We start from the raw sequence: 25,780 nt of genomic DNA, 5'->3' as shown, positions 1-25,780 counted from the left end.
CGCCTCCCCAGGACGTGTCCCCCTTCCCCGCCATCCCCATAGTCCCCTGGCAGCCCCTCTCCCCTTCTGCCTCCCTTGCTCTCTTCACCCTGCTTGATTATCTGGTCTCCCTCCTCCCTGGTAATAACAACCCATTTTATTTCACCAAGCACAGCACAGGGGTGCATTTGCCTCCCGAAACAGCACCCAAGAGGCCCAGCAGCAGGGTTGCCCAGGCAGGGACCCCTCTGTGTGGGGGGCAGCCCCCTGCAAGGGGAGGTGCTTGACAGGATGGCTGGTGTCTCGGCCTAGAGCTGTCAGCGCTGTCCTTTCCCTGCAGTTACAAATTTTCAACACCACATGGTAATTTATTTTTTTTAGGCAGAAGTAGCCAATGCAGATGCTTTATCAGAGACTTAAAAAACCCCTTAATGAGGTTAAAATACACCATACTATTACTTATGAATCTATAATCTTTTAGCAGTAAAGCAGTATGACCCGAAAGACTGAGTGCTCATACATATCACTCAGGAAAAAAGCTACTGAGGAATTCCCTCTGTGATTTTCCCTGTAATCTGCTTTGATTGTATACCATCACTGGACTGCCAGTCCCTTGCTGGGCTAAAAAAGTGCTTTGGAAAGGAACTCCTTCTCTCTGCATGAAGCTGGCAGATGCCCGCTTTGATCAGGCGCTGCCTGAAGGAGAATGGCTTCATCTCCTGAACAGCATGGCATGAATTTGAGTCTTAAAATAATGGTTGCATACTTAACTTCTCTGAAATGCAGGTTCCCCCACTGTTTCTTGATATACCTGCAACTGTCCACCTGCTTATTCTTTCCATTTCTTTAATGCCTTCCTTCATATCTGCTCCTTTTTGAGTAAAACATGTAATTTTTGGAAGCCCAGCTGTAAGATCTTCAAGATCTGTTTTTATCTCCAGTTATCATCCAGTTATGTCACTGGTCCATTCTTCTGTTACTGCACACAACATCAGATAATCTGGCTAATGAACTTCTCAGTGAGAAATAATGTTACAATGTGTTTTGTCAATGTCCTGGGAAAGTTTTTATTTTAAATTTGTTGTTTTGTCTTGCAAGTTTGTTTCCATTGTTCCTCTTAAATGAACTAGTTAGCATACAAAATGTCAAATATTCACTCAGTTCCCTACATTAGGTCCCCAAAATAGGTCTCTAAAGCCCCATTGTAGATTCTGTTGGGAATGATTGCCTCTGCTTTGCAAACCATCTGGTAATGCAAGTGGACGTTTTTGCATAATCACTGCAACAATCACTTAAATTTTCTTTTCATCAGCAAAGGGAAATCTGACTGTAATAAAACTCTGTCCAGAATAGTTTGTATGACTTCTTTTTGTATAAAGGGTATAGAGCATAATGTCTCCAATGTGTTTGTATGCAGATTGTGGAATATTGTTGTTTTCTTGCTCAGAAATACCTGTTTGCACTGGAAATACTGGCACAGAAAGATCTGCCACCAAACACATTAGTAAGCAGGCCTTTTTTTTTATTTTTAATTTCCAGCAGACTTGCCAAGTAACTTATTAGAAATGCCAATGGTTTTCATATTTTCTGTGAAGACTAAAATAATTAGTCACAATTATTGTCATTTTTTTCTGTTTTCTCTATTAATTTAATCAGGTTTAATCAATGGACTGTTGAATGGAAGATGGTTGTTCAGATGCGGCAAACCTGCCCAACATGATTAAAAAAGAAAAAGACACTTACCTTTCCCAATATGCTTTATGTGCAGACAGGATCCCCTCTTACATCAATATCAGTATCACCATTACATAATTCTGTAAACCATGTCAGATGAAACGCTGTTGAACAGAAGGGAGATTTAACTCTGGTCATCTGTAAATAATATAATATATGCAAAACCAGTTTCACCTCTTTCCCAAAGGCTGTAGATAGAGGACCTGCACTGACACGTGCGAGTTTGGGCTGTGTTGGTACATAGTTTACCCAGCTTGCAGCAGACCAGTCCGTGTGAAAGTGTGCAGCCATTCCAGGACCACTGATAAAACTGGATGATTTCACAAAACCTCACTGAGACAAAGAAGTGATGAAAGAATACTTTTACTTAATGCATGGTGGGAACAATTTGTTTTCACAGATCTCTATACTTTTTACTGATTTTTCTTCAGAGTCTGTTTGAAAGGCTTGCTAGTCTTTTTTTGGCATTAACAATCATGAAAATACTTATGCTAATTTGATAAAGCCCTAGGTTTTTAATCAGTACTTCACTGTAGTTCCCTGCTTGTCAAGGAGAGGAAAATGCTAAGGCTTTTTTGGTGCAGTGGGCTGGAAACAAAGTAATAACATCTAGCTCAAGAGTGAGCACTGGTTCTCATAGAATTTCTTTACCTTCATTATACAGAACCTTTTCACTGTTTGAAAGATTGCCTGGCATTAAATATTACTATGTGAAAACTCTAAACCCAGGTCTCCGGTGTCTTTTGGCCACTGAAACTCCTTTGCTAGCTGCTAATGAGTTGCTAGTGCTTAAGAAATACCCAGGATTAAATTTCATTCTAACATAAACATTTATAAGCATGAATTAGTTATGGCTTTGCCTCAAGCACTGAAAAAATAAAAAATGTCTGCCCACTTTCAGCTTTCATCCTGCTTATTTCTGTGCACACTGTGCTGGCGGAAGACTCTGATGACACACTGTAGCTAGTTTACTTTTTGTGAACATCTGGCATCAGGAAATAAAAGAGCATAAAACACTCCATTGCTTGTCTACATGAATCAATCTGCAACCCGAGCTATGCTGAAAATAATGGATGCGGGATTAATTTCTGCAAGGGTTGTATCACTCTCTTATGGAAAACTCAGCAGTTTTCATATGGATTTTTTTAAATGTTACAGGTGACGTGAGTGTGTTTCACAAATGATGCTTACTGTGGCAGAGTGAGCTGAAGTTACTTGGCACTTGGTGTCTTTTCTAGCAGATTTTATTTTTGTTGGTGTTCTTACCAGATATGTATTTGGTATGGTGCAACAAAAGATTTTAATGATTTTATAAGTTGTTCATAAGTCAGATGGTGGAAAAAGACTAAAGGGAGATATGACATCTAATGTTTCTTTCAGTCACTGAAGAACTTGTTAGAAGACGTGCAGAACATAACAACTGTGAAATTTTTTCACTGGAAGAAATCTCTTTACATCAGCATGAAATAGAAAAACTAGAGTATCTTGACAAATGGTGTCGAGATTTAAAAATTCTCTATCTTCAGAATAATCTAATTCCAAAACTTGGTAAGTGTTTTCTGGATATGTTTCTTTTTAAATGGGTTTACATGCATAATTTTGAAATCAGAAAAAAATATCTGTTGTGTTATACATTAAGGGAATGTAGAGTGAGTAACTACAGAAAAGTTCTTTGTGGATCTGCTCCTAGAAGATTTCCTTTCCCTGTCTCTTTAGTAAATCTCTAAGAAGCTCAGAAATTCGCAAGAGAAATTTTAAATGAAAAAGATAGTACTGAGATAGAGGTCACTAGAATATGAGTGTGGACACCTTTTATTGATTAAAATGTCATAAATCAAGATATAACTTAAATATCCTGTCTTTGTGGCAAACAGAGGGACAGTTTAGCTTATATCATGGACTGTAATGTCCTAGGACTAGCTCTCCTCACGCTCATTTTTAAATTCAGTTTTTATACAAATGGTATTTTTTGTTAACATTGAAATAATTTTCATTCGGATAAAATACTTGCTTTTGTGCATAAAGAAAACTCTATACAGCGAAGTCTCAATGGTCTTCCTGCCCTACAGGAGAAGGTATAAGTTCATATGGTCCGTGTTTTTTGGTACAGGTTCATATGTTTGCTAGGCTCTCTGCAGAAAGATATGACATCAGGCCTTGGGCTGGAAAAGCTTAGACTCTACAGATAGTGTGTAGATGAAGAATGGAAAGTCAGAAGTGCTCAGGAGTTATATTAGCATATTTCTTTGAAGTTCCTTAAGAGGAAGAAAAAAAATCTAGTTTTAGGGTGAAATTCTGTGCTCAGGACTTGTAGGCAAAGGCTTTAAATACTCTGGAGGTGCTCATCAGGAAACTTCTAGGGAGTATCTGTACTGATAACATTTGCATTTTTTGAGCAGAGGAATCTTCTCCCAGAGAGAATAAGGTGTTTGAAACTGCTTTATGCTGCCCTGCCCCATCAAAAATGGGACTAAAATAAGTTGTTTTTCTCTCTGTTATTGTGTCCTTAATAAGGCACAAGACTTCATGTTGTTCTTTTGTCAACACTCATACCTCCTTTAGGTTAGTATGGTATATCACATTACTGTTCAGATTATTGCTTTTTGGACACAAGTTTTTTTCAGCAATCTCATTTTTGAGACATTCAATTCTTATTGAACTGTAGGAGTTGGAAAAGTATCCAACTTCCTACTTCATATGCTCTTGTATAATGGAACAGCTTTCCGAGATAATGCCTTAGTAACAAATAAAAAAAAAAAAAAAAGCACTATGTAAGTAGCGACCAAAAGGGTTGCCAATAGGGGTTGTGTTACAAAGTACTGAATTTGAGAAGTTATTCTTCCCAGCGGATACCAACATGCCCATGCGGAGCACACAGCAGTTGCAAGCACACTTCAAAATATCATGGCCGAATGGTTTATATTGACTCTATTGGGATGTGTCTGTTCTCCTCTTAAAGAAAACCTTTACGCAACCCTCAAGATCAGACTTGCCTACTAATCAGATAGCAAGTTGTAAGGCATCCACTGTATGGATGAGTGCTGGCTCTTTTTTTTTCTATAAATGGAAAAAAAACCACAAGACAGCATTGGCTTCAACACTTGTCTCTCTCACATCTTCATGCGTACAGGCACTGCCGTTACAGAAAGCCCGTAAGAAAAATGAACAGCCATTCTAAGCTGCACAAGTCCTTGCTGAGAACTTAATTTCAGCATCTGTTTGTGAATTAGGAAGAAAACATCTCTCCAAGGTCTTCGTAAACTAAGTAGTAGAATTCACGTCACCAAGCTTTTAGACACCTATGTCTTAGGCAGTTACGGTAGCCTCCCTTTATAAGCAGTGATGAAGAAAAGGCATATTTTTGAGCATGATTTGATTCAGTGGTTCTAGATGGTCAATTTAAGATAACACAATTTGCACCTTGAAGAGCCTATTTCTCTTTATTGATTATAGAGGAGCCTAGACAACTAACTCAGCTGTAGACATGATCTGTGTTGGTTAGATGAAGCTCCCTCTGCTTGTATTTATTTGTCTCAGCCGGAACAGTTTGTGCAGCAGTTAATCAGTGTGGCTTGTGAAGTAGAGTTTGAGGTAAACTTTATGACTTCATTGGATAGGTTTTCTAGTCAGATCTTCGAAAGATCGGGTGACTGGTGAGAAATTGGTGAACCGTGACACAAGTTATGTTATGTATCTTGTCTCAGATTTACGTCTCTGACCTGTGTCATGCATCTCAAAGGGTATTTGCATTTTGCAGACATTTTTGGGACTGACAAAGATCGTTGCTACCCTATTCCCTCTTTACCCCCTTTGTGTATTCAAAGGAGGAAATGCTAGCCATTCTGACACAACCCCACACATGGTGAACCTGCCAATTTCAATAGTTCATGGTGAAAATAATCCAGGTTAGATTCTAGATTAGGAGGGGGAGGGCTGTGTGGCTTTGTTTTGTTCATACTGAAGTCATATAAATCCTTACTTTCAAAATTTTTAAAAAGGGAGGAGAGGAAGTTTCTTGTATTAACCCTGTAGATAAAAGATCGTTAAAAATAAATATATACTAAAGAAGCCAATCTTTTCTATATAAGTGAGTGTAAAACTCTAATTTTGTAAAGCTTGCCTAAGTATGGCCTGATCCTTTCTGAGTTTCATGACAAATGGAATGTTTCAGCATGCTTTTTGGCCAGTCCTCTTGCATTATATATGTGTTTTATGGATTTGTGATAAAAAATGTGTTTATAACCTTCCTTATTTCTGTTTACTTTTTTCATTTTAATTTTTGTTTTCAGACAACTTTTTTGGTTTTGTCTTTTTATTAATATTAAAATTTTAATGCCCAGTAATCTGATACATATTCTAATTTGTCCTTTCTATTTTTCTGCTTTATTGTTTCTTTGAAGTAAAGTGAGCAAGTAAAATGATAATGCCCTGTCCAATGAAGAAAACTGATATAACAGATCTATGTTTTGTTGCAGAAAATGTGGGCAAACTAAAGAAGCTGGAATATTTAAATGTAGCTTTGAACAACATTGAAAGAATTGAAAATCTGGAAGGTCAGATTTTAAACAAATCATTTTGCCTTTTCATATTGAAACACGCAAGTTAAGTTGTGACTTAGTGCAAAAGAGGGCGGAAGCCATTAAGTATGTCCACCAGTAAAGGTACTTTGTTGATACTCAGAAAGAGCCTTTTTGTGTGCAGCTTTTCAAAAATGTTCTTTGTAGCAAGTGCTTCCGACTGCTGCAGTTTTGTCATTGAACTTTCTTAAATGTATTTTAACTTGCTTTTTGCATACTCTCTCACCAGTGTTGCCAACTATGATAGCTCTATTCTTTAATACTTTACAAAGCGGGAATACAAATTTTTCATGAAATTGGTATTTCCCCACTGTAAAGATAAGATAATTTGTTAGGCAAGGTAGCTGGAGCAATGCAATTTTTTTTTTTTTCTAATACTATGCAGGCTGTAAAAAGTCTCTCTTGTGTAACGTTTCAGCAGTCATCTTCACTTTAGCAATCAAGTGTCACACACAAGAAGGTTCTACTCTGTGCACAGGTTGCATTGGCAGTCTGGGGTATTTTTAAAGAGTTTTTCAGATGATTCTTTTCTCTGTCATTGCATGAAGTCCTGTCTGTTTTATCTGTGTTTAATCCGTGTTTAATCCTTTTTCCTGTCACTATAATTGAATGTGCAAAGATCTAGCATTTTCCAAGATCAAAATGTAAGTCTTAGAGTCACCCATAAACACATTCCATGTTACTTGAATAATTTCTGGCTTGATTTCTTTCCCTTTCTTTATTCTGATTAGGCCAGTTGCTGAATCTTTAAAATGTCCACCTTGACAAGGGAACAATAAAAAAAAGCTGGGTTTTTTTGTTTGGTTTGTTTGGTTTGGGTTTTTTTGTGCTTTTTTTTTTGACTACAAGCTGATTCAAGAAGATGGCTTAAATCAAATAAAAAAAATAAGCAAATAGACTAAACACAAATTTGTAAAAGTTGAAGAAATAGGTAGTACATTACATATTTGGCAATTTGTTGAGAAGCTTGCATCTGTTTTCATGCCAGTAAATTTTAAGTTCCTCTATCAGGCTGCATTATTTATTACTGTGATTTGTCATTTACATAGAAGTCAGAACCTTTGGGAGTGAGCCTTGCAAAGATTTCGGTTATTTAAATCCCCTAATAAATCATTTTGAGTTGTTTATTTTCTTTCAGCTCCACTATGATAAAATACTTGCCAAATAGACATGCAAAGGAAGTGATTACAATGATGAGCACAGAAGTTGAGCTTGCTCTTAGCTGAACATTTTTACTCCTAGAGTCAAGGTTATGATTCATAGACAGATTATGATAAAAGGATAGGCTGATGTATTTTGGATCCTTATTTCCCAGAGCATTTTGTTAGCTAATTTAGAGTTTCTGTTTATAATGAATTGTTTTGGTTAACAACATTTTCTCACCGATACTTGCAATTTAACCAGTGATAAAGTATTCACAATGATAGCTGTGAACAGAGTGGAGAGACTCAGTGATAACTGAGTCCGTAGAGTGGAAAACCTCATCTTGACCTGGAGTGAAGTTTTAGAAAACCTTATCTTTACACTTGAATAATATTAGCTAAGATTAACAGTACACAGAAATGAAACCCATAATTGATCCTGCTCTCCTGAAGCAATTAGACACTCTTTTAGCCATATGGTGAAGACTCAGTTGAGGAGGGGTACCAAGGCATCAGACTGTTAAAACTGAAGTCCAGCCTATCCGGAAAAGAAACATTTAATAGTTCATCTAGTACACAAGCACTGACCACAAAGTTTTGACAGTGATAAAACCAATAATAAGTTTTGATATTTTTTATTTTATTGAGATTTTTTTTTCTTTCTATGGGTATTGTGACCTCATAAACTTAAGCTGTGAGTCACTCTTTTACTTGTGGCTTGGAAAAGATGTATCCTGATAGGATGAAATTAGTATACAAACAACAAATGCAGACAGTTTTATATCCAAGTGTGTGCACAGGTGTGTGTGTTTGTGTATGTGTGTATGTCATGTATACATTTATGTTATGGACAAATTGAATTAAGGTTTTTTCAAACAGGCTGTGAAGAACTGAAGAAACTTGACCTGACAGCAAATTTCATTGGTGAACTCTCCAGTATTGAAGCCCTAAAATATAATATACATCTGAAAGAACTGTTTCTAGTGGGTAACCCATGTACTGAATTTGAAGGTTATAGACAATTTGTGGTGGCAACTCTTCATCAATTAAAAGTAAGATTTTTAAAATTAAATTTATATCCAAATCAATAACCAGCATTGCTGTCTGAACATAATAATCCCAAACAAAATAAATGCCTGTGGTAGGAAAACTAGGAGCATTTTTCTTACTGTCCGCAGGAAATTAAATTCTATTCTGAAGAATAAGTGACTACAGTAAATAATGTGATAATAAATTGGTTCTGTTTTGACTAAACCACATGCATTTGTTAACTTTTCTGTCATTTTCATTGGATATCCTTAAACAAAGTTCTGAAAAAATAAATACACTGTACAGTTCATTTGTTTTTATATATACAATGCATTTTTAGATTATTTTCATGATTGCAGAAAGTTACCACGTTGTTGGTACCATACCAACAATATGTGCCAAACCAACAGTGTAAGGCAGTAGAAAGATAGAAGGTGATGTAAAAATGTACTATATTGCATCGACTGTAAATAGATGCTTTGAGATTGAGGTTTCATGCAATGATGTACTGATGTAATGATTTCCTCCCATGGAAACAGGCAGTCCCAGTCCTGAAATATGCTCCCACATATTTCCCTTGGAGAAACACAGATGCTTACTTAACGTATTAAGAGTAGATTCAGCTCACTTATTTGGCAAAAAACTAACACATCAAAAGAAATAATTTTGTAATAGTTTCATGAGCTGAATCAAGGTTGGACGAATATTAGAAATGGCTGAAGGGATTCTCTCTACTACATGGTCTAATAAGACCAACTGAAATTCCTGGAAAATGCAAAAAGGAGCTCTCACATGCACAAAACCATTTTCAGGTCTGAACAGCAACTTATTGCTAGTTCTTTTTAAAATACTATAACTTACATAGTGCTATGGAATTTTGAAAAGCGTATTTTTAATTTTTTACAGAATGTAATCTATCAAAATTAACATACAGTTTAATGGATTTATTGGTTTGAATATGTTTAAAATTTCTCACGTATCTATATTGACTTTTTTTCCCTTTGGGAAGTGTTTGGATAGTAAAGAAATAGAACGTTCAGAGAGGATTCAAGCACTTCAAAACTATTCAGAAGTGAAACAGAAAATCAGAGAACAGGAACAAGCTTACCTTCTCAAAAGGGCCAGAGAAAAAGAAGAAGCTCAAAGAAGGATGCAAGAAAGAAAGGACAAGAAACAAAAACAAATGGAATCTAAGCTTGGTTTTGACAGGTAACAGTAAGCAACAACAGTTTGTGAGTAAACATCATTATTCTCTTTCTTCATTTGAGAAGAATTTTGTTTTTCCTCATTAAATAGTTTATATAATTCCACTTAAATCTTTTGTTTTGTCTTTATTGTCGATTAGAGCAGAATTATTTCTCCTTATGCATGTTATCTCTAATGAAAAATACAATTAATTACAAACATAATTAATTACTGACCTGCAGACAGTACAATAAAATTTTTGTCCCAAAACTCCAAGCTAAATTGTCTGGGTGCCAAAATAGTGTAATTGAGCCCTTCTTTCAGGAGAACAGCTAGATATTGTTATTTAAGGTAACGCAGAGGTTGCAGAGAAAGCAGCTGTTCACCTGTAATTTCTTTTGCTTTAGAGTTATTAGATATGAAGACTGAAGTGGAATACTACAGATCTTTTGAGATGTAAAAGGCTATGGAATGTTGATTTCTATACTTCTTCCACCTAATATCATTGAGATTACCTAGACAGGAGAAGGATTTTTGTCTGGGGTCATCTTCCACTGCAGTTGCCATCCATCTTATTTTTAAACCAATAGAGACTAAGTTCCATGGAGCTGGCTATAGAACTTTGTCCTCATAGATCACAGCTGTACCATAAATTCAGTTTTCTTTCTATATTGATAGAGAATTTCTGAAGATTACAGAGGCTTAGGGCTAGGGGGAAAAATGATTCAGGTTCTAAGATGGCACTTGAGGAGATGCCTAAGTAAAATGTTGCTACCCTATAAATTTCTAATCTGCTGCTGCTTCCTGATATTGGGAATACTTAAACATCACACAACTGGAAGTTGTGTGGGTATCTGAAAATTCTGCTCCTGAAATTAAATCTGTTGAACTATCTGTCGGGGTTTTCAGAGGGTTAGGCATAACCATAGTATCACTTCTTAGTTAAGTAAATGAAAAACATTATGTCAAAATATGTTTTGATTGATGAAAGAAGCAGAGCAGAGAACGTTGTCCAAATCTGTAAGATACTGTTCTTGGTAGGAATTATACAGCTATTAGTATTGGGTTAAAAAAATATTATTGGAAGAATTCATTAGCAAGTACTCTTCCTTCATTTCATTGGGATAATATTCCATGTGATCTTGTGTAGCTCAGACTCCCTACAGAACAAAGAAAACCATCAGGCAGAAGGAGACAGAGAACAAGGAACGTGGAGAACAGTTGAAGATGATGAAGAAGACAGAAGATTTTGGGAGGAGCCTACACCATATACTCCAGAATCTAGATTAGAAACTCACAGATATATTGAAGAAAAACGGAGAGCTAAAGACAATATAAGGTATGTTTTTGTTTTAATATATTCTATGAATTGAGGAAGGGAAAGTTTTCAAAGGTACAGAGTAGAGGTAGGCGACTGCCTCACATTAAATATTACGGAGAACTGGCAGCTTAAATCCCCGTTGCCTGTGAAAATATGCTTATATAATCTAAATAAAATATTCAGATTGTTCATTTTGTTTTGTTTAATTTTCTAAAATTTATTTATGATACCCTTTTTCTTGTTTTTTCCTCAGAGTTTTTAAATATAATTTCTCTTTTCAACTCCGTTTTATGGACTTTAGAAGTTTCACTTTTCTGTCAGCTAACATGTTTCCTGTAGTTCAATGTTTAATATTCTCGCTAAAAGCATTTATCCAGAGTGCAGGCTGCATTATATAAATGCCCTACAGGCCATGCTACAAAATTTTTGCACAAGTGGCATTTTAGGCATGTTTTCCATGTGACTTAGAATTTTTTTCACATACTTTATCAAAGGTGTTAGTCCTGAGTAATAAGATTCTTCATGTTATCTATGCTATTTGGCATGGTGTATCTGAAGATGTCTGGTCCCTGAAAAGCCTTTAAAACTTTCTAAAGTTGCCACTGGTTTTGCTGATCATGGAAAATTAATGCAGATACTAGCAAAAAAAGTTATTTTATTGCTGCTGGCTTATCAGTTCCACAAACATTGTAAGCAATGTCCTTTTTTTTTTCTTTTGCTTATATAACAGTATTTGTGCCAGAGATTTTTCTAGCTGTTCTTTTTAAGGGCATGCTTTTAAAAAGATTTATCAAGCTTAAGTATTGTAAAAGTCAGTCCTAGGGAACTCTCCAAGAAATCTGGAAATCTGCATAACTTGTTGCTATTATTAATTCAAGGTCTAGCACTTTCCCAGAAGAACTACTGTGAAACCCAGATTCTAGGTAGTTAGAATTTTGCTGTGTTTGGGGATGCCTTGCTCTAGTCAAAAGCAACTGTGTTCCAAATACTTCCCTCTAAATATTCAAGGAGAGTCCAAATAGCGTTATAATAAAGATAGAATAATTCCTTTCTGGATTTTTCTAAATTTCCAAAGCATTTAAAGAAGTTAAAAATCATTTCACATTCATTTTGGTTTGGTGGCGAGATTTTTGTTAGGTAGCATGAGAAAGGTGAGAACAGAAAAGTGTCCCTGACAACTTCCAATCATCCTTGCTGGTGGACAGGAGCTGAAATGTAACTTTAATATAAGTTACTCGGTATAAAAGGATGTTTATTTTAGTACAAAATTGGCATGAACTCAATCAGACTGATGCTAAATTTGAACCTATCTATGACATGTTAGCACACGTTAAATTTGCCAGCTGGGGTATAGTTGGACAGTTGATAATAAACTGAGCACCTTTGGCTATTGCCAAATGAGTAAATACTTGCAGTTTCATTCAAAGAAAATTCAGGCAAGTGTAAAATCAGTTGCAGCTGAAAGGTGCACAGGCTCTCCTTTGCCTGTTCATTGCCAGAACAAGGCCTTTCAGCTCATCTCAGCACAAAGAGAAACAAGTTATCTTAAACTCTAATGATTATGACATGACTGAATTTGCCTTAAAATGGTTCACATGAGCAGACAGATTTCATCTAGAAACAGATTATTAACAGCTAAGAGGTGGTAGGATGTAATTTCCTGAAGCAGTTCTGAGAACTGCATCTTTAGAAGAGAGTGGTGGTTCGTTCACTTTGCATTTAAGTGTCAAAAGTATGGATTCAGGTGTAGAAACTGCTAGCCCACAAGTCCCACATTAAAGCTCTGATTTATACTGTAGACTAGTATTTAACACATGGATGGTTGTGAATCTTTCTTAAACAGAAGTTGTTTTTATGTAGTCATTCCAGTAGCTTCACTTGAATGTTTTTATTTCTTCTTCAAATCCATTGTATTTATAGACCAAATATTTTTTAATGCTTTTTTTCCCCAAGGTGGTCTAAATCTTACATACTTTATTTCCCTCATTAGTGATTTACCTTTAGTGTTCTCTTAATCTTGAACTTACAGTAAGAAATTGGTTCGGCAACACAAAAAGCAACGTATTGCTGTTGTCTTTTTGAGAAATGTTTTTTTAATATGCCAGCTGAAGTAGCCATACACACTACACTGACCAGCTGAAGAGTGAATTAATGCAAAGCGACAATTACAGTGTTGCATTTTTAAAGAAAACATAGCCATTTTTTACCTAGGTGCAATCAGACTTTTCTTTTTCATGTTACTAAGATTCCTTAATCTTCTTCTCCTTGCTCATGATCTAAACATTTATACAGGAAAATACCAGCACTACAAGGCTTAATTATCTTACAGTGATCTGCTTTGTTTTGACAGATAAATTTAAGGTAGCTTGTTTATTGCACTAAACGAAAGTCAGGTATAGTTTAATTGCTGATAGCCGGACATGGATAGTGAAGACTGAAGTCTCCATCAGTAATATGTATTACATTTTTTGAAGGAAGAACACAACAAAAAATTTAATAGATGCATCAACAAATTATCTATATGTGTGCACTTTGGTCATACTGTATCCTATTTGGTGCTGCTTGTAATCTTTTGACCATTAAAATTCTTTTTATTAGTGCCGAATAGTGACTGATAGGCATGCTATTTAGAGATATCCCAAGCATTTGTTCAGTAGAAGTAATTAAGTTAGCATGAATAAAAAATTTCTTTAGAATTGCTTGCACATACATCAAATCAGTTAACAGTAATGATACCTCATGATTAGTATGACGATTCATAACTAGAAAAACATCCCATTTCAAATGTTTAAGCAATACACTGAATTCTTAAGATATACCAGATAAATTTGATATATTACTGTTTGATAATGGACATTGTGACATGCAGAAGTTATTATCAATGTAAGACGTGATATTACAAAGCATTTGCTCATCTTTAGATGATGCTTTTAATGTGCAATTGGACATTTAATATAACTGGGTTTGTTCCTGAACTGAGTTGTATCCTTAACATCAAATACCAGATAATTCTTACCTCTTGCCATCCTCTTCTTTCTTTTTTGCTATTAAACATAAAAAAACAGAATGTGAAATTATAAACCATTTTTCTTTCTGTTTTGTTAAGGGAATCAAAAAAGAGAGAGAAGCCTCTTCAGACATTGGTCACTGCAGAAGGAAAAGTTCTGAATGTGAATGGGCCTAAGTATGTAAGGTTAAGAGGTTAAACAGGCTAACCTCGTTACAGTTGATTCAGGCAACTCTTGCAAGTTATGTGTCAATACAAAAGTAAGAGGGCTGACGAATTCTTTTGGCGGTATTATATTCCTGGTGGGGAAACTGACTTCTAAAATTATGTTCTGATGCTGGAAAAAGAATTATTTTTCAGTAAGTAAAGTGTTGAAGGTCGTTTAATTTAACACCTTGGTCTTTGATGATTGAAAAATTAGTTTTTCCATAAAAGATATAAGACGTTTTATTCTTTTCCCTTCTATGGTAAGGCTCTCTTTCTTTGAGCATCTTGCCAATAGTGGAAAAAGTTTAACCGGTTTGACTATTGAAGATAAATGTGTATGAGTAGCCACTTTAAATGTGGAAAAATTTCATCCAATTAGTATTTCTGGACAAAATAATTCTGTCCTCTGATGACAGATATAAAACTGGCAGAATTGGGAAGGATATGTAATTGACTTCTATGGCATGAAGTCCTTTGACACTGAATGAGGTCTCTGGCAACAGAGGCTGGTGATACGGGGAAGTCTCTTGTATTTTATCATTGACAAAGTCACCTGGGTATTCAGGTGTTTTGGAATGAGTGTCCAGGGATATCAGCCATGCGTTACCATTGGTTTCACTTGAACCAAGCCTTTTCTAAGGGAAAACAGGAGACAGAGAGTGCAAACATTGTTTCCTTATAAACAGCTCCCCAAAGAGCCTCCTACAGGAGAGTGTGATCAAAATGTGGCCTACGAAGGGCCACTTACCTGTCTGCTGTCCTCTGAACTAGTTTTTCCATCTTAAGACTGATTTAGCTGAAAATCAAAGCTAAGAACATGCTTATCATTAGCATGAAGAATGCTTTCTAAATCTTGGGAATTTATAAATCTATGCAAATTCAAGGAATTTGAAAACCTACATTATAAGATCAATGCATAATTTTCAGTGGTATAGCGAAAATTAAAGGTAGTGGCAGAAGAGCTCATATTTTTTCCACCTGTACCAGAAGATACTTACCATTGTATTGATGTACTTTTTTTTGTAAAAATGTGTTGAATGAAAAAAAATTTAAATAATTTTCTACTTCAAAGAAGATGAGTCTAAAACAGTTTAAATCTTGTGTTAGTAGAATTTGATTATGCCTCTAAAGAGCAGAGACATTTAGAATAAAGCTCTAGCTATCTTTTTAGAAGAAATACAGTCCCCTAGAGTTCACTGTTAGTAGCAGTCCTGTTTGCGTCACCCAAGTTTTCTGGATTAGAATTTAGACTGTGGATGCGCCCACATAAAGCCAGATCAATGAGCAGTTTTTTTCATGGCTTCAAGAAGAATGTCACAGCTCTTCAGTGCAGTCTGCAGTGTATTGGAGAGACATAAATAAAGAGATACAAGTAGACAGATGGTGTTCTCCAAAGGTTTTGCCTCAATGTGAAAGTCTAATGTCCACAGGAATGTCCAAGCTTCTCTCACATTCTTTTGAAAGGTTAGCAAGAGGAATGGCTGCATGCTGCTGAGAAAAGACTATTTCTCTTCCTCAGTTCTGATTAAGCTTCCCCCTAGAAAATTTTACAATTCTTTTCTCTTTTTAACCCTTCATGTTTTAGTGAATTCTCAAAATTTGTGATGCAGTAAGAGAAAAAAGCATGAACAGGAAACAAAGCTGTTTTGTAGTCTTTGCAGTTTTCCATTAAAAAATACTATAAACTAAAAGCTCCGTAAGCTTTCTTGCAAGTTGACTGTGTCAGAATACAGGAAAGCAAAGAGTTAAAAAGTATATCTGGCAAATATTTTTATTGCTGAAAAAATTTATCATCTAAACTGTTAACATTTGAGCTTCTTTCTGTTACCTGAACCCAAAGTATCTAAGTATTTTAATGTCACTGAAATATTCCAAATAAATTGCATTAAGCAAACCCCTCTCATTTAATACTAATAACTAGTTTATAAAAATCTTCTCATTTATAGGTGGGTTATATTCTGTTTTTTCTCTACTTTAATACATGGGAAATGTTTGAGTATATGAGCAGAACTTGTAAGTCTAGACTAGATCTCCTTACAGTTGTAGTAATAGATGTTGATTTCAATTTATAACTGGTAAGATTCTTTCACAATTTTACGAAGTCAGCCAGCAGATCACAAACATGCAGCTAATACAATCTACAGTTTCATTTTCAACAGATATTATACAACTTGTAGAATAGGATATTGTGCAATTCATGTTTTACTTTGGAAATGCACAGGCAGATATTCATACTCCAGGCAAATTAATTGCTATGAACAAAGTTGCGATTTTTTTTTTTTACATATGATAAGGCTAGAATTGCCAAGTTCCAGGCTTTTCATGCTTTTCATGAAGTGTTTTTTCTATGCAGATGTTAATAGAGCAGACAGATTTCACCAGCAGATGTCTCTCTTTCTGCATTGACAGCCTGATCTTAATTTTAACTGACCTTCAGCAGTATTTTTTTTTTTGTCTCTTATGGCTTGGGTGGGGAGAATAGAAAATAAATGTGAGAATGACTTTGGTTCAAATACCAGTGCTTTTTTCTGTTCGTGAGGGAAATTGCAACTGTTTCTCAAATGATCACGTGACATATTGTCTAAATGGTATTTGTATTCATGTAAAATTGCTAGCAGTTGAATTTGAAGTATGCCGTAATGTTTGCTTATTCACTCCAATTATATTTATCCTGGAGGTGTTTCTTGTCATTATTATTAGGCTTCATTTCTCTTTGAAAGATGATGAAGAAAACAACCAGATCATCTTGGATCTTGCTGTTTACAGGTCAGAATTTTTTTTTTCTCTTAACTTTTGCCATTCTTAAGATCTAATACACAGTGTTTCAAATATACTCCTCTCTGTACTGGGGACTTTTCAAGAGGAAAACAAATAACATCATAAGGGATAATGGAATAAATCTTGAAGCCAGTGCCAAAGAAATGAAGCTGAATAAACCAAAGACCCTTCAGACTGTTCACACACTCCTCAATGGGGACTGTGTCTAATTGTACTTTTTGAATTGATGTTTTCTGCAGTCCACAGGCAGGTTTCCTCCACACCTGTCCTTTTATACTTATGTAAAATCTTTTCCCTTCTTCATTTGCAGATTAAGGCTGTAGGGAATGGGTTTTTTCCCATTCTCTGGCCCTAGAAGTGCTCCAGTATGGTTCATGCCCTTCTAGTTAAATAATTCTCCTCCCCAAGACAGAGTAGGGTAGCCTTGTCCTACTTTCCTTGCATACTGGAAAGAGTCCATGGCCCATGCTATTTCCTGAACTGTGCCAGGGCATTGCCTGGAAGAAATTTGGTTGAACCAGGCCAAAATATGGCAAGGAAACCTGATAACTATTTGATAGTATATACTACTAAGCAGTACAGTGGCCTTGCCCACACTTCAGGAAGGGATCGGAAACTCACAAGCTTATTTACCCATAATAGGAACTTGTTAGAGTAAAGCTTGAACTAGTTTTATAGCACAGAAAACACTATTCAAGCCAGGTGTTCTTCCCTTAAAGCTCATTAATTTCCCTCAAAAGAGGCCGGCTCCATGTTTCTGAATTATAAGAATTAGGGTTTTTTGGAGCCTCAGAAAATCTGTTCAGGTACAATAGAATGTTGGATATGTTGTAATATTCTGTGCTCACTTGTAAGAAATGCAAACTATAAAGTCTGAAAAATTCACCTGAGAAGTAACATTATAAAAGAAGGGAAATAGGGGACACGTACTTGTGCATTCACTAATAGGTCACAGGAACATGAGCGTATGTGTCACATGATGAAGAGCAGATGTTAAAGTGGAGCTTTTACAGGTCACAAATTTTGTTTGATAGTACTGAAATTTAAAAGTACTGTGTTTTCTGGGAATGTAAAGTATTTCTGTTCATTGTTTTCCAGGAAATTCTGTGAAAAAAAAAAGAACTCTTATTATAAATTTACTAAATTAAGCCTTCAGAAAGAAAAGTAGAAAAATACTTTTACAATTTTAAATAGCAAATAGATTAATTTTCATATTAATGTAAAGCACTAAACTAATAGAAGAAAGACCTTTTCATTTTCCACAAAGATTTTGAATTCTTGCAGTTATACAAAAGCTGATGTGCTGGACTTGATAGAATTTAGACATTATTTTAATTGACTTTCTGTGAACACACAGGAAGATCATGTTTTTCTTCCAAAGACGTTAAATCCTAATAATATTTCATATAACTTAATAACTGAAATTGAAGTTTGTAGTTTATAAACTGTGAAATCATCATTAAAGAGCTATATGGTCTGCACTGCTTATTTACGGGACTGTATTTTAGATTGATTCATTTATTTACATTTTATTCTGAAGACATTTGGACACTTCTCTGCTTGATGTTGATGTCCAGCCAACTTACATACGAGTACTGGTGAAGGGTAAGGTTAGTGTTTTCTTACTGCATTCATTTCAAATCAAGAGTTAATGCTTACCATAGTCATTCAGTGGACTCTGGATCTGACTTCTATGAGTTACCAACCGTGTGCACCTATGCAGAAAAAATGTTCTTAAAATGTTCTTTCATACTTGCATTATGTTGGACCACACATAAACTGTGGAAGTCCTAACCAGAAGACGTGCAAAGCCTGAAATGAAATTTCACTCTCTCTTTCTCTCCTTCTCTCTTCTTATTCCCCCTGCACAGTGTACCATAATTCACTTAAGAAGAGAGCTTGCTAGTTGCCCTAGGCTAGAATTTAGCAATTTCACAATCTGGAATTTATAGCTGACAGAAACAAATGGACGTATTTTCTTTCGAAAGGGCATTTAAAATGTCATTCCAGTTTTCTCTCTTCTCACTGGTTTTAATTTTATCATCAATTTTTTTTTTTAAATTCTAAGTACCTTAGACAGTAAACCAAAATCCCTATTTTTGATTGTACCAACTGCATAAACAAAACTTCAGAATTACTTTACGTCTAAAATAGACTGGATATTCTTTCTCATTTAATTGATAATACAAGTCAAGCATCATTTTATAACCTTCTTTAGAAATGTCACTTCAGGAATGACAACAATTCAGGAATATACATATGACTGTACTTGTAAGTAAAAGCTGTTTAGCACGCTAATCATTTATTAGGATTAATACTACACATAAAGTGAGAGGATTTAGACCTATACTGTCCTTAAGAGCAAAGGATGTGATAGTGATGTTTCTGCATGTGTTCTGTCCAGGTCAAAAAAAAAAAAAAGATATATTTTAGCATGATATACTTCAATCACATATTTTTTCATAGCCATTTCAGCTTGTGCTCCCTGAGGAAGTGAAGCCAGACAGCAGCTCTGCTAAAAGATCACAAACAACTGGTCATTTAGTTGTCAGCATGCCAAAGGTATGTAAAATAATCTGAGGAGTCATCACACAAAGATACTTAAAATGTTGTGAGTACTTTGGGAATGTTTCTGAGTTACAGGTAACATCTGGCTAGCTAAAGTTATTCAGTCTAGTCTTTCCCATCAGGACACATTTTCCAAAGAAGGAACATTCTGGAAGGCAATTTAATCATAGAGCCAAACCTTAGGATTTAAGATCCCTTTAAAGGAACGCTATGAAAATCAGTATTAGTAGAACTATTTGTATTTCCTTTATCGTCAACAAAACCAGCTTTTTATATATGAAAAGACACTCTGTAAAACATGCAGTATTGTGCAAATGTGTAAGAAGATGGATTTTTTAAATAACTGAAAATAAGCAACTTATCTACTTTCTTTTTCCACCTATGAAATAATAAAAACAAATCAATTTTTCACAATCTGTGTGGCACATACACATATGAAGATTACATTTTGGTTCAAGGACAGGGGTGCTGTAGTACTCTCACATCTCAGGTGATCAGAACAAGAGTTTCTTAATTCATTTCCCCTTCATGCTCTCCCTGGATGGAAAGGATCCACTGACCAGCTGTACCAAGTATATGTAGTCACAGACTAAGAGGCTTGTGGCAACATGGTGTTTCAATTGAAATATGCTGCACAACAGTCCCTAGTACTTAAAGAAACCCGGGTAGAAGTCATATTCCCCTAATATTCCTAACTCTGCGCTCTCCTATCTCCCCTGTGCTCTGATGTTTGCCGGTATGGTGTCATGCTGATCAGGATTCAAGTCAATTGAGAGTTCTGCTGGCAAGTAAAAGCAAATTGGCTTAAAGTGTTTTTTGCATTCTCTCTCTTCCCTGCCCACCCCAGTTCTTGCAGTGTAAATGAAAGCAAACTGATAGGTATGTCCGCTTTATTTTCTCTCTGCTGTGTCTATTCCTATGGTTTCAGTAAATGTAGTTTGTACCCTGGATACGTAAGTGGTATTTTGATTTGGGAGATGACATAATGAGTAGATGAGGTAGAATCAAAGGTGGAATCAGGACATCTCCTACGCATTCCCACACGTCTACCAAAAAATTAGAGAATAGTGAAGGAATGACCAGTAATGAGGAACAGTCGAAGACATGGAGGTCAACTTGCCTTACTGAAGTAGGCATTGAGAGAGGTAACGGGTGGCCAACAAGCAGTCAGTAGAAGTTTCGGGGGCATTAGAGCTTAAATACAGGGAAGATGCAGCAGTGTGAACCGGAATACAAGACAAGAGACAGAGGGAATCTGAGTGGCAGAGGTATCTTCAGGTTTGGGGCATAATGGGTAGGATGCTTGCAGAAACAGGAAGGCGTTTAAGGTGGCACTTGATGTCGTCTGGTGCAAGACTGTGTTCTTGGACCTGCAGGAAGAGCAGAGATGGATTGAAGGGCTTGAAGCAGACAGGGAGCTGGAAGTTTTAGGAAGGTAGAGTTCTGGAGATGAGAATGGATTATATGGTGGGGTTCTGGGAGCTGTGGAAGACATTAATCAACTTCAGCTTCATGCTCTTCTGCCATTATGCCTTTGGAGGGTTGGGCAAACCCTCTTTTTTTTTTTTTAAGTTTTAAGGCCTCTAGGCCTACATCATATATTTTTGGCTTTCAGAAATAAGGTAACCCTGCCTAACGATAGTTGTAGGAAAAAAAGAAGTTCTTCGTGCTCTGGTCTTACCCTTCTGGCCTCTAGTAAGTTTCTCTGCTGTGTAGGAGCAGTGGGACATGGTGCTACATATGAATCTGCCAGGATATATCAATTACAACATTTTCTTCTGAAGGAGCAACCTATTTGGGGTCATGTCTTTCTCTTTGTGCTCTGATTTTATTCTTAGACTATGCAACTAGTAGCTGTAACTAAAAAGTTATTTTTCAGCTTTTGGCTTTTTCTGCTTGTTGTTCTATACCTTCTATGTTTTCTTCCACACTCCAGTCCCATACCATCTCTCTTTACATGGACAGCCTCTCATTAAATTACAAACTGTCATTCTAGCATCAAACATGCAGTTTCACCAGGAGCTTGAAGAATGCTGAAAATTGTACTCATTTGGTTAAGATCCATATTTTGTTAATGTTCAAAATTCACTCATGTGAGAATTTATGCTTTCCTAAGTTTATTTCTTTGAAATTGAGGCCTTGACATTTGCCATTTTGGATAACGTCATTTTCAAATGTTTCTGAACAGTTTTGTTTACTATTTTACTTGTCTTTTGGATATTTTAAGTACTATCAGTTTTCTATCCCATAACCTGCTTTTATTGCTCATACGTCTTGCTAGTCTCTTTGTGGATGATCAGTGCCTTAGAAAATGTAAATATTTCAAAGAGTCTCTGGATATATCCAAATCTGCTGCCTGCCTAGGAAGTGATACCTAAATCAGCAAAATAAATATTATCTCTTCATATTGTGATTGAGAACTGCCTTTATTCCATTATTAACTTTATATTTCACCTACATTTCACTTACTTTGATATTTTAGCTACACCTACATATTTTACCTAGCCTGAGGGTCTGGAGCCTGCTTAATCTCAGAATGTCATGATTCACAGATTTTTGTGAGACCTGAGGAGAGAGAAGCTCTATAGAATAACTGAATTGATGTTCTGAGCTTTGTCTTGGTGCCGTCAAAACCTACTTGTGTAGCTGGAACACAGAAAGATACGCATGAATGGAGTGCTGCATGGTCTAATATCTCCATTGTCAATGGATCCAAAAATTGGATCCTGGAAAGCAGCTTTGCAAAAAAGGACCTGGGAGTCTTGGTGGACACCAAGTTGAACATGAGCCGTCAATGTCCTCTTCTGCCAAAGGAAGCTAATTGTATCCTGGGCTGCATTAGGAGTGTTGCCAGCAGGTCGAGGGTGTGGCCACCCCTCTATTCAGCATTGGTGAGATACACTTGGAGTACTGTGTCCAGTTCTGGGCTCCCCAGCACAAGAGAGACATGAACATACTGGAGACAGTCCATCGAAGGACCACGAAGGTGATGAAGGGACTGGAGCATCTCTTCTATGAGGAAAGGCTGAGAGAGCTGGGACTGTTCAGCCTAGAGAAGAGAAGGCTCAAGGGGATCTTATCAATGTATATAAATACCTGAAAAGAGGGTGCATAGCAGGATGGAGCCAGGCTCTTTTCTGTGGTGCCCAATGACAGGACCAGAGGCAATGGGCACAGACTGAAACACAGGAGGTTCCCTCTGTACATCAGGAAACACTTTTTTACTGTGAGGGTGACTAAGCACTGGCACAGGTTGCCCAGGGAGGTTGTGGAGTCTTCAATCCCTGGAGATATTCAAAAGCCATCTGGACATGGTCTTGGGCAACCAGCTCTAGGTGGCCCTGCTTGAGCAGGGGGGTTGGACCAGATGACCTCCAGAGGTCCCTTCCAACCTCAACCATTCTGTGAGTCTGTCATCCTGTGAACCTCATGGATCTGCTGACCAAAGATGGATTTGTGCTACTTCAGAGTAATTGCACGTAGCAGATACAAATCTATTGTTCTTTGTTCTATATTACAGTCACAGAATCTTTTCCTTTCCCCCAGGACTGAATTAGAGTGCACAAGTTTTGGGATACATACACTTTTCAGATGCTCTCTATCCATACAAGTTTTATTGGTATTAATAGGATGTAATCTAGGAAGCAAAGTGTAATGAATAAAGGTTAGCAACAACTGGAAGGCCAATAGATCTTTTTCTTCCAGAACATTATTGCGGAGGTTATCGACAATGTTTGACAATACTAATTTGAGATCATCCTCAACTTAATATGAATTCCTTGTAGTACAATAATAGGAAGAACAGAGTTCATGCAACTTCTTTCAGGCTGTATCAGTGATAAGGGGCTGGTGCCATCGGAGGAATTTTGGCTTTTTTGATCATGGGGAGGTTTACACGGCACCGGGCCTGCTGGCGACAGATGGAGTCCAGCTATCTCACAGGGGGAAAAGGGTCATTGCTCATGAATTGGCAGGGCTCATTGAGAGGACTTTAAACTAGGTTTGAAGGGGGAAGGGGACAAAACCGGGCTCGCTAGAGATGAGCCGAGGGGTGGCATGCTGATGCCGGGGGTGAAATCGATAGCCCAGCTCAAGTGCATCTACACCAATGCACGCAGCATGGGCGGCAAGCAGGAGGAGCTAGAAGCCATCGTGCAGCGGGAGGGATATGACTTAGTTGCCATCACAGAAACATGGTGGGGTGACTCTCATGATTGGAGTGCTGCAATGGATGGCTATAGACTCTTCAGAAGGGACAGGAGAGGAAGGAGAGGCGGCGGGGTGGCTCTGTATGTTAGGGAGTGTTTCGATTGTATAGAGCTTAACGATTGTGATGATGATGCGGCTGAGTGTTTATGGGTAAGGATGAGGGGGAAGGCCAATGAGGCAGATATCCTGCTGGGAGTCTGTTATAGACCACCCAACCAGGATGAAGAGGCCGATGAAGCGTTCTGCAAGCGGCTGGCAGAGGTGTCTCGATCGCTGGCCCTTGTTCTCGTGGGGGACTTCAACTTCCCGGACATCTGCTGGAAATACAACACGGCAGAGAGGAAGCAGTCTAGGAGGTTCCTGGAGTGTGTGGAAGACAACTTCCTGACACAGCTGGTAAGTGAGCCTACCAGGGGAGGTGCCTCGCTCGACCTGCTGTTCACAAACAGAGAAGGACTGGTGGGAGATGTGGTGGTCGGAGGCCGTCTGGGGCTTAGCGACCATGAAATGGTAGAATTCTCAATTCTCGGTGAAGTAAGGAGGGGAGGCAGCAAAATTGCTACCATGGACTTCCGGAGGGCGGACTTTGGCCTGTTCAGGACGCTGGTTGAGAGAGTCCCTTGGGAGACCATCCTGAAGGGCAAAGGGGTCCAGGAAGGCTGGACGATCTTCAAGAAGGAAGTCTTAAAGGCGCAGGAGCAGGCTGTCCCTGTACGCCGCAAGAAGAACGGGCGGAGAAGACGACCGGCCTGGCTGAACGGGGAGCTTTTGCTGGGACTCAGGAAAAAAAGGAGAGTTTATCACTTGTGGAAGAAGGGGCAGGCGACTCAAGAAGAGTACAGGGATCTCGTTAGGTCGTGCAGAGAGGAAATGAGAAAGGCAAAAGCCCAGCTAGAACGCAACCTGGCCGCTGTCGTTAAAGACAACAAAAAAAGTTTTTACAAATATATTAATGACAAGAAGAGAGCCAGGGAGAATCTCCATCCTTTATTGGATGCGGGGGGGAACATTGTCACCGAGGATGAGGAAAAGGCTGAGGTACTTAATGCCTTCTTTGCCTCAGTCTTTAGCAATCAGACTAGTTACCCTCAGGGTACTCGGCGCCCTGAGCTGGAAAACAGGGATGGCGAGCAGGATGAACCCCCCATAATCCAAGAGGAAGCGGTCAACGACCTGCTACGTCATCTGGATACTCACAAGTCTATGGGGCCGGATGGGATCCACCCGAGAGTGCTGAGAGAGCTGGCGGAGGAGCTAGCCAAGCTGCTCTCCATCATCTATCAGCAGTCCTGGTTAACGGGGGAGGTCCCGGACGACTGGAGGCTGGCCAATGTGACGCCCATCTACAAGAAGGGCCGGAAGGAGGATCCGGGGAACTACAGGCCTGTTAGCCTGACCTCAGTGCCGGGGAAGATCATGGAGCGGATCATCTTGAGGGCGCTCACAAGGCAGGTGCGGGACAACCAGGGCATCAGGCCCAGCCAGCACGGGTTTATGGAAGGCAGGTCCTGCTTGACCAACCTGATCTCCTTCTATGACCAGGTGACCCGCCTAGTGGACAAGGGAAAGGCTGTGGATGTGGTCTACCTGGACTTCAGTAAGGCCTTTGACACCGTCTCCCACAGCATTCTCCTGGAGAAGCTGGCGGCTCACAGCTTAGACAGGTGGACTCTGCGCTGGGTCAAAAACTGGCTGGACGGCCGGGCCCAGAGAGTTGTGGTAAATGGAGTTCAATCCAGTTGGCGGCCGGTCACGAGCGGTGTTCCCCAGGGCTCAGTATTGGGGCCAGTTCTGTTTAATATCTTTATCAATGATCTGGATGAGGGGATCGAGTGCACCCTCAGTAAGTTTGCAGACGACACCAAGTTGGGCGGCAGTGTTGATCTGCTCGAGGGTAGGAAGGCTCTGCAGAGGGACCTGGACAGGCTGGATCGATGGGCCCAGGCCAACTGTATGAGATTCAACAAGGCCAAGTGCCGGGTCCTGCACTTTGGCCACAACAACCCCATGCAGCGCTACAGGCTTGGGGAAGAGTGGCTGGAAA

General features: G+C 38.1%; 1 protein-coding gene across 1 annotated transcript in view; it reads left to right on the top strand.

Moving 5' to 3' along the window:
• LRRC6 (leucine rich repeat containing 6) overlaps positions 1–25,780 on the top strand; it is a 44,137-nt gene that overhangs the window by 4,143 nt on the left and 14,214 nt on the right. Inside the window, exons 2-10 of the mRNA XM_009323381.1 lie at positions 3,094–3,261; positions 6,189–6,266; positions 8,312–8,484; positions 9,471–9,670; positions 10,797–10,985; positions 14,074–14,151; positions 16,882–16,947; positions 18,500–18,569; positions 19,426–19,521. Of these exons, the coding sequence (XP_009321656.1) occupies positions 3,094–3,261; positions 6,189–6,266; positions 8,312–8,484; positions 9,471–9,670; positions 10,797–10,985; positions 14,074–14,151; positions 16,882–16,947; positions 18,500–18,569; positions 19,426–19,521 (1,118 nt within the window). The remainder of the gene's footprint in view (positions 1–3,093; positions 3,262–6,188; positions 6,267–8,311; positions 8,485–9,470; positions 9,671–10,796; positions 10,986–14,073; positions 14,152–16,881; positions 16,948–18,499; positions 18,570–19,425; positions 19,522–25,780) is intronic.

Source organism: Pygoscelis adeliae, unplaced genomic scaffold (genome assembly GCF_000699105.1).
Source record: "Pygoscelis adeliae isolate BGI_AS28 unplaced genomic scaffold, ASM69910v1 Scaffold103, whole genome shotgun sequence".
In the NCBI taxonomy this organism is placed as follows: Eukaryota; Metazoa; Chordata; class Aves; order Sphenisciformes; family Spheniscidae; genus Pygoscelis; species Pygoscelis adeliae.
The sequence above is the reverse complement of the archived record's forward strand: the minus strand, read 5'-3'. Positions and strand labels throughout refer to the sequence as shown.